The sequence below is a fragment of the Hippocampus bargibanti genome, linkage group LG18 (assembly GCF_051943395.1).
Source record: "Hippocampus bargibanti isolate YZ-2025 linkage group LG18, ASM5194339v1, whole genome shotgun sequence".
Taxonomy (NCBI): domain Eukaryota; kingdom Metazoa; phylum Chordata; class Actinopteri; order Syngnathiformes; family Syngnathidae; genus Hippocampus; species Hippocampus bargibanti.
Window position 1 is genome coordinate 10,625,009 of NC_142751.1, and position 10,000 is coordinate 10,635,008.

The following is a 10,000-nucleotide window of genomic DNA, read 5'->3' on the forward strand; positions in this document are numbered from 1 at the left end:
AAAATACAGGAGTCGCTGTAAATATTGATTTTGGACACTTTAAGTCATTTTTTTGGTGATCATTTGATTGGTGTTTTGCATTTGAATAAAAATATCATACTGCGTGTTTTGGGTATTTTAGATGCTATAAAAGGTTTTTCTGATGTCAGTTAAGAAAGAAAAAAGTGACGTCGGTTGTCCTTTAAACTCCTGAGATAAAAACATATTCCTAAAATAATCCTGCCGTTTTGCTCACTATTCAATTCAATTTCATCCAGCCGGAATGTTGACTTCCTGTGTCAATTAACGCTGACTTATTTTTGGACATCCCATTGCAGGTTTGTTGTCATTGGAAAGACGATAAAAAAAAGAAAGCGTAATGAAAAAAAAAGGGCTAGTAGGTGGGTGCGGCGGAAGAGTGCACGGAATGAATTTTTAATCCAATCTTCCTCCAAAGAGGACATATATATATATATATATATATATATATATATATATATATATATATATATATATATATATATATATATATATATATATATATATATATATATATTTATATATATAATTTTAATATTGTCGTCCATCTTAACTCCAGTCAGTTTTCATTTACTTTTCGAAGCTTTTCTCACGCTCGTCAGCTTCCCCTTCCTTTCCGCTTTCGGTGTTTGTTCACCCTCACCTCTTATCTCGGCACTCGACGTGCACTCGAGGCACATGACTTATTCAGTGCAGATGAGAAATCTTGTCTACCTATAAACGCACCCTCAAACATAAGAGGTCTTAATACAACGACTGATGAAACGTTTTGCTTAATGAAGACATTAAAAAAAACCAACGAAAAAAAAAACACGAGAAATTGCTTGCTGCCCGTTTTCATGCTCACGCGGAACTCGCAGGCGTTCGTTTTCATGAAATTGTGTGACATAGTTTAACTCATTCACTGCCATTCACGCATTTATTCGGGAATTGAAAATATGACGTAGAGCGCCATTCCCGAATTTGTTCGGGTTTTGTTTTTTTCATGCTTAGGTGCCGATTAAGCGCTGGCCGTGCCCTCTGGCAATGTATTTTTTAATCCACAAGGGGAATCATTTCCCTTTTTTCCATGTTAGCGCTTTGTTACAGCTTCAGCTGTTGTTAAAGCCCTCTAGAAACCAATATGTATGTATTGCATAACGCTGGCGCGAATGGCTGCCGCTGCATACCCGTACAAAATAAAATGTTCTTATCCCGTGACTGTAAAGTGTCCTTGAGAGTTTTGAAAGGCGCTTAGAAATTAAATGTATTATTATTATTATTATTATTATTATTTCGGACATCTGCCTTCATTTCAAGCTTGTATAACTCCAGACCCATATAACTTAGGAATTAACTTTTTTTTCTCTGATAAAAGAAGACTCCCCTGTTTTGAAGATTCTGAGAACCCAATCAAGTCCTCGAACCCCAATTTCAAGAATTAACTCGCAATGGGAACTGACTGAAAACCTTAAAGTATTTAAAGCGATCACCTGGTGTTGATACTTTTCTTTGGAACACATAACAAAAAACATTAAACCCGTTTTAAACTCCAAATTCATCATTGGAAATGACTTGATGCCTCGATTTTGAATAAACCAATATGTATGGATTGTATTTTGTACAGCTGCCCTCATTTCAAGCTCATATAACTCCAGACACATGTAATTTAGGAATTAACTCTTTTTCTCTGGTAAAAGAAAAGAGTCTAAGGTTTCTTACACTGTATTGAATGTGACTGTAAAGTGACCTTGAGGGTTTTGAAAGGCGCTTACAAATGAAATACAGTAAAGTCTCGTTATATCGATATCGGATATATCGATAGTCCCGGTTATATCGATACTATTTCTATGAACGCACGGAGAAAATTACATGCAAACAGGGTCGGATATATCGATAGTCCCGGTTATATCGATATTTTTTCGGACTCCCTTGAATATCGATATAACGAGACTTTACTGTATATTATTCTTACTATTATTTATGTAGTCCTAAAACTGAATATTCTGTGGTTCCTGGAATTCAAGTGACAATGACAAAAACCCTGGCAATGGAGTAGGTGCATTTTCGGACATGTCTGGCAATGAATAAGTTAACATGCCGTGAATCATGTCACAGATTCTTGACGCAAATAAGGCGTCATAAAACGCGTCATCTGCTATGTATCATCTGGGATTTTAAAGTGACATTTTTTTTTTTTGTCGACCACGTTATTCAAGACTTCCTGAATATTCAGCTAGAGTCTTAAACGTAAAATATAGCTATAGGCGGTGGAATCTTTGTAAAATATGCTCAGTAGAAGTCATTTGAAGTCATTTTACAAATTATATACACAACTTGTCCGGTGCTGTCGGTTGTCCTTTAAGCATGGTTTGAATAAAGCAATATAGCATTGAAATCAAGTCACTCAACTGAGCATGGATTGTTTTTTTTAATGTAATTGTTAGCTGATAGAAGATGAGTGACAAATGATATAAGGCGTTTGCTGACCTTGATGGCAAGAGAAAAGGCTCAAATTTGGCCCAGATTTCAGTCTCTGTGGAGTAACGCACTCTTCAAACGAGGCCGGCCTATCGCGTGAGTTCGTACAGTAAATCAAGGTGAACTCAAGGACGCTCATGTCAGCAGCTCAAAGATGGAGTGCGTATCCTTGTGAGTCTGAGCTTTACTAACGCCACCCGGGACCTTTTTTAGTAGCTGAGGGGGTATAGAGGTCACGAGAGCGTTCGGCGGGTGCTTCATCAGATACGACTTGATTAAATTTCTTGTTTTTAACGTTACCTTGATGTCCAACCTTTCCACTAAAACCCCACGTGGCTCGTTTCTTATGGGGCCGCCTCTCGAGTTGTCCTGGGTTGTGGTTTAAAAGGGGTGCGAGATGGTGTGAGGTGGGAGATTCGATTGCCATCTCCGAGTTCTCATAACTACTCCAATTTACATTGCGATGGGAGCAGCTGAGGCTCAACTCCCCCACGGTCAAGTCGACACGCGCACATCGACATGAGCTCACAATGTGCTTTCTTCAAGCAACCTCCCCTCCCCCCAATTCCCCATTAGACACAGCTCATTAAATTTGTGGCTGTTGCTTTGTTTAAACACTTTTGAGGCGATGCACACACCCACAGGCATAAAGCGGCCATGTGATTTTGTGCACACTCGAAGAGTGACGGTTAAAATAAATAAACAAGAAATTAAAAGTCAATAATCATAATAATACATTTCATTTATAAGCGCCTTTCAAAACTGTCAAGGTCACTTTACAGTTACAGGATATTTTTTCTGCGGGTGAGCAGAGGCAGGCACACACGCCAGCGTTCACTCAACCCGGAAGTCACTCAAATAGAATTGTAAAACACATAGATAAAAAGCTAGCTATCAAGCCAATAGATAGCTAATAGCTAGCCAGCTAGATAGCTAGCTAGCCAGATAGCTATTGTACGGTATTACAAAAAAGACAAAGAGAATAAATATTTATATAAATCAATATTTATTAATATTTATATAAAATAATAATCATATAAGGCATGGAATTACTAAACAGACATAAATAAATGCTGTATTGAACTCAATGGAAGACAATGTTTCTAATGCTAATGTATTAGCATCCACTTAAAGAAACAAAAAACATGTTGACAGTGATAACAAAATATATTGATAACAATATTTCGAGGCCCACAAAGTTGTCATTTCTTGAAAATGAAATTGGATTGAAACAAAAATATTTAATGCCCCATTGGGATTCATCGCCACGCACTCTAAAAGTCTTCATGAATTACACAGGCGCTGTTTACGCAACATGTTTCGTTATTAACTGGCATACAAGTAGATATTTATGTATATATATTTTTTAATGATAAATCATTAAAACGTGATTTTAATCCCATGTCGTTACATTAATCCTACACGATCAAACATTAGCAGCAAAATGGTAGCTAGCCCATTATTGATGCTAACGTAGCCATTCATATTGTTCCGTATTCGTTTTAGACAGCACACGCGCAAATAAATCATCAGTATTGGCTCTGGTTGAATGAAGGAGGGGCACAGGCAGAAAAAAATAGTTAATAAATAATCATCAATAAAAAAGGAAATGACAAGAAATTAGCTTTAGCGAGTCACACTGACATCTTGTATCATAACTTTGATCATCCAACAATTCTATATTATTAAAACAAATTGTCTCTTAATTCCACATTTGATAAGCTTTTTTTAACTGGCATAGCAGAGGTTCAACTGTAATCGAGTTTTGGGGGGAAAAAAACTGTTGCATCTAAATTTGACTCATTGGTGCAATCCAGGAATTAGACTTGGCCAGACGTTTGCGTCACTCTCTGCGCGCAGCTAAATAGGCTGCTTGGCTTTCGCTTATTGTGCGCAGCACTCATCCTCTATTCTGTTAATGGCTTTATCTCCCGCACTGTAGTGAAAGAGAGCATGTGCGCTTGAGTGTGTATACGAGAGCGGAGAATAAAAGGGAAGCGTGCGTCTGGGAGATAAGCAGCACTGTTTTGCTAGCATTTCGTCTTCTCTATGTTGAACTGGGCCCTCCACCTCGGGCGCTCCTGCAGCGTGTGATAACCTATATGATTAAAAAATGAACTTACCTTCACCGGAGTGTGAGGTAGCAGTTATGATAGAGGGTGAAAAAATGAAGCGCTAAAATGAAAAATTGTCAAAAAAAAAAAAAACATTCAGATGGCTAAATGTAAGGCAAACCATGAGGAACGTATTACAGACGTTTCCCGACTTACGAACATTCGAGTTACGAACAACGGTACATACGACCGTTTTTGTTGTAACATATGTAGTATTCTCTCCAGTTGTACATGTACAACTGGAGAGATAGATAGATATGATGGAGAATAAGACATTATCATATATAAAAGTTTCATGCTGTTATGTGCTTAGTCAACATGTGTGACTCGAATACACAATTGAAGCACAGACAACCTGGGGTCAATCTGAGGTCAACAGGCACAGCTTGTTAAACTGTCATCTTCATCTAGGACAGGGGTGTCAAAGTCATTTTTTGCCGCGGGCCACATTGTAGTTATGGTTTCCTCTCGAGGGCCGTTATGAATTTGGGGAACGCATTAGAATGTTTAAATCCCTTCAAATATTACATATAGAGCACACAGCAAATTAATAACTCGTTTTCAAATCTGAAGTCAAGAATAATGACTTTTATTGTGGTTGACATCCAAAAATATGAAATTTTGGCTCAGATTTTTGCAATCATCATGGAATTTAACAAGTTTGATTTACTTTCCCGGGCCGAAAAAAATGATGTGGCGGGCCGGATTTGGCCCGCGGGCCTTGACTTTGACACCTGTGATCTAGGAGATCTGGCCTTGGACAGAATTTAGGACTTGGGAAACTCCTTTATCACAGGAGCAATTTACGACTTGAAACTCCTTTACAAGAAGAGCTCATTAGCCAGGTTGCAAATTTATCCGTTCATGAAAAAGAAAATGTTTATTTCTTACAGCTGTTCGCGCTTAGAACTCAAGATGTGTGGTATTATAATCAAGAAAAATATGTTTTACTAATGTATCACTTAAATTTGCATATACTCTCAATAAATAGCTTGGCAGAGGGCTGCCGAATTCAGACGTCTGTCATGAATGGCTGCGTCTCCTGCCGGCAGTAAAAGACAATCTTTCTGGGTTTGAGTCTGTCCACAGTGTCCGATCGAACAGCTCTGACAGTTTGTAATCTCACATAATGTAAACCTTAAGCTTTAAGCATAAATTCCACACAAAATATAGCACTGGAGCAACTTATGAATGAATTCACCTCACGACCGACTGTTCAGAACGTATCTCGTTCGTAAGTTGGTGAGCGTGTGTATTTGTGCGAGTGTTACGAGCTATTAAATACACCTAATATAAAGTAATGGTTTGTTGTTATGCTGCGGGGGGAGTTGAAGGAAAGGGGTAGTAGGGTGTAAATCACTTTGGTGTAGCATTTGCATCTTGTATATCACAGCATATGTCGAGATAATAGATTATAATGCCATGTAATTATGATTAGGGGGTCATACATCAGCCTTTCCCCGCACAGCAAATTAACTTCCTCGCTGTGTCGGTTTTACTCTGAAATTAGATTAGCTCTCACTTAATCGCCACATCCGACTGCTTGCTTCACCGCTGCGGCGCGTGACACGCCGAAGACAGCTGAAGTTGTCACGGTTTAGCACGGAAACCCAGAAAAGGGGTCTCATTGAACGTTGTGTTGTGAAGTTAAAGAATTACTAAAAGGAAGTTATCGAGGTTGTTTTTTTTTTTTTTGTCCCCTGTCAGATCACATCCGCCATTTGCTTTAGCATTTCGTTGACATAATGGCGCTAAAAATCTATTTCTCTTACAGAGGTCCTTCCGTTCCTTCAGCAATGACGACCGCCACGTCATGGCGAAGCACTCCACCATCTACCCGTCGTCTCAAGACCTGGAGGCGGTTCAGACGCTCGTATCCAACGTGGAGCGCGCCCTAAAACACGTCTCGGACTGGCTGGATCAGACCAACTCGGAGGCGTACGGCCAACCGGATAGCCAAGCGCCGGACGGGGCGGACGACGAGAAAGCCGAGGAGTCCAACGATGGCCGCAGGTGCTGCAGACGCTTCCCGCGGAGTGACTGAAATGTGAAATAAGTGGCAATCATATTACAATATAACTTCCTTGCAGGGAGGCCGGCAGCGGTCGAGTGCTATGCGGGGTCAGGAGAATTGGTTTGGTCGCCAAAGGTCTTCTCATAAAAGGTGACATGGAACTGGAGCTGGTGTTGATGTGCAGAGACAAACCCACCCAGATCTTGTTGGACTCGGTCTGCAATAATTTACCCGGGTATATAGAGGTAAGATACTGCGGAGTCGAACTCGCAAACGATTTTGATGGACTGCCAGCGCTGAAAATGTTTCTAGAGATAATGTAATGCTTCTTTGACATTAGCAGTTTGATCCGTGTGAATTATGATGCAACCTGAGAAGTCACACGATTGCTACTGAAAGTCGCATTGCTGGTTTCAGAATCAGAATCATCTTTATTGGACTGGATTGGATTTGCCTTTATTCGTCTCACAGTGAAGTCATTTACATTTCACAGCAGCAACGTTATGAAAGTAGAAAAACAAAATACAGGAGCTGCTGGAAAGGCAGCCACTCTCGCATGCGCCATCTTGAAGTCAAAAGAACAAAAACGAACTAACTTTATTGCCAAGTACGTAGAACACACAAGGGATTTGTCTCCGGTAGAACACGCTGCACTAGTATCATCAAAAAATTGAGAAAAATGGAGGCACTATACTGTTCTATTTGTGTTAATGTTTAGAGAGTTAATGGTTTGGGGGGAAGAAGCTGTTTAAATGTCTGCTGCACTGCTTCTTCCCCGTAGATTATTTATTTATTGTATTTATTCTTTTGTTCCTTTTTTTGCTCTAAAGACATAGCTGACTTTGACTTTTGACTGATTTGCTTTCACGTGATGAGACATCTTAACGCTAGGTTGTTGTTATCCACTCGCCGACTCCTTTGAGACAATGAACGGGATGCTATTTTGGCTAGCATTAGACTAGCAGTTCCATTTTTTTTTTAGGCCTGTGTGTCAAAAATAGGCAAGTTATTACATTTATCATGGGGGGGGGGAAGGGGGCTGACTATATGAATTTGCATATGGTGTACAAAATGGCCCCCCATTAATGAGCAACTGAAGAATGTTGGAATCTAGAAACGGATACAGATGAAAATCAACACAGTGCTTTCTGCCCGACACATGACAGAAACTAACAGAGGAGAAATACGAGGTCAGGAGCTCCCCGCCCGAGGCGGCCATCTTGGTACGGACTACAACAGACCCCAAACTCACCCTGAAAATCACACTCACTTCTCCGGCCATGAGAGATGATGGCGAGGAAGAAGAAGAGGTGGAGGAGGAGGAGGAGGAAGAGGAGGACGAAGTAGGGCAGCACGAGGCGTTTCACGGGGAGGCAGTTGAGGATGTGTTGGCGCCACAGGAGGAGGAAGCGGAGGACCGCGAGGAATTCCATGAGGAGGTGACGGCAGAAGAGGATGACGTGGTGGAGATGGACAAGAGGAATGGCTACGGTAGGAGACCAGCTTTTTGAAGCCTGTTTTCCATGTCATTTTCAATAGATTGATAAAAGACGTCGAATTCATGCCAAGACGCTTTGAATCGGTCGCGAGACGTTTGGTAAAGGAATCGATAACCACGCAGTAGTTAGCGAGCTGTCCATCGTGTGTCTCCTGTCGAACGAGACGCTTGCGATCTCTGGGAGAGATGACAGAAGACGCCGATGCGAGACGCTGACTCATTCGTGGCCTTCGTTGACAAACGCGATGTTATTCATGTTTGGTGTGGCAAAGGTTATTGCACCACATCCACTCGCTTGGCAATGTGCTTCGTTCCGGAATGTCTCATTTGCAAACAACCCCCGTCAGCATGGAACAAGCACTTAAAGGACAACCGACGTCACTTTTTTGTTTTTTTTAACTGACATCAGAAAAAACGTTTTATAGTATCTAAAATACCCAAAACACGCAGTATGATATTTTTTGTCAAATGCAAAACACCAATAAAAATGACTTAAAGTGTCCAAAATCTGCAAAAAAATTGAGCTGCGAATTGGGCATTTTCAGAAAGTCCCGCCCCCAGTTCGTGACGTCACGCCAAGACGTCTTGCATTGCTAGTGAATCAAAACAATTGCTTCAGATTCCGAGAATATGCTTTCTTGTTACACATCCAGTTATGAATATGATTCAAATAGTTCTGAAGAGGAAAGCATACATGTTTGCAATGAAAGAATTTATTTGTGCAATTTTGAGGCAACATTGGGGGTAAATCTCTCAACCAAAAAAAGAGGCACAAAATTGCGACCCCCTGTGGCCACCTCCATTTCCACAGGCTGATAAATTCCTTATATGGCGCTTGGACGCCCTCTTCTGGCCTCCTGGCGGCTTTTGGGTGCAACACAAGGTCCCCAGACCAAACAAGTACAGCAAAACACATTGACGTGATGGAAGGACCGCGAGAATGCATCTTTTTTACGGTCCTTTAGTGACGTCACGTACGGACTCGTCACCAACTCAAAAACAAGACTTCCGGAGTATTCAGCGTGAGTCTTAAAACATAAAATATAGCTATATGCGGTGTAATCTTATTAAAATACGCTCAGTAGAAGTCATTGAAAGCCATTTTACAAATTATGGACACAACTTGTCCGGAGACGCCCCGGACAAGTCAGTCCAATGGAATTGATCACATTCTTCTGCTAAGTCTTGATTACTTGAGCCATGGTATTCTTTTTTGTATCTTGAGAGAAACCGCTTTTATCCATCCCACTGACGTACACAAACACAACACAGCCTCGCATTTGACAGTAGAGGAGCCTGCCCTGCGATAAAGGCCGATGACTTCTGAGATCATGCACTTGTGGTGCCGCTTTCTATCTATATGATCACAGTTTTTGACATTAAGACCTCACAAGGAAAGGCTTTGGAAGGGATGAGAACAACATTTCCTTGAGCATGTTTTTCCTGATGACTCTTGAATGCTTTTTATTTCACTTTCAGTCCCCTGATGGGGGCTGAAAGTGGGGGGGGGTTAAAAAAAACACCTCAGTGTGACTGCTTTTCATTCATATCCAGCTGTGTTGGATTCAATACAGCAGCATAAGAATGATCCTACACTCTTTAACCTCTTTACTCAGTTGGGTTTGGTTGCGATAAAACTAAAACCACCCGAGAAACTTTTTGTGTTTTTTTAGTTCTACTTATTTGGATGCTTCATTATGTGCTTCCCCAAGCATATCTCAAGTCAATCCAAAATGAAAAGGGAACTACAGTGATACCTCAGCTTCCGAACTTAATTGGTTCCCAGAAAGTGTGTGTAAGGCGAAAAGTTCGTCTGCCAAACATTTATTTCCCATAAGAAACCATTAAAAATGAGAATGATCCCTTCCCAGGTCCCCATAAAACAATTTTCTACTA

At 40.7% G+C, this 10,000-nt stretch overlaps 1 protein-coding gene across 3 annotated transcripts in view; it reads left to right on the forward strand.

Moving 5' to 3' along the window:
* The window catches only part of strbp (spermatid perinuclear RNA binding protein), a 68,602-nt gene that overhangs the window by 34,226 nt on the left and 24,376 nt on the right, over nucleotides 1-10,000 (forward strand). For all 3 annotated transcript variants that reach the window (XM_089020333.1, XM_089020335.1, XM_089020334.1), the window contains exons 3-5: nucleotides 6,367-6,605; nucleotides 6,683-6,851; nucleotides 7,773-8,097. In XM_089020333.1, coding sequence (XP_088876459.1) covers nucleotides 6,367-6,605; nucleotides 6,683-6,851; nucleotides 7,773-8,097 — 733 coding nt within the window. The remainder of the gene's footprint in view (nucleotides 1-6,366; nucleotides 6,606-6,682; nucleotides 6,852-7,772; nucleotides 8,098-10,000) is intronic.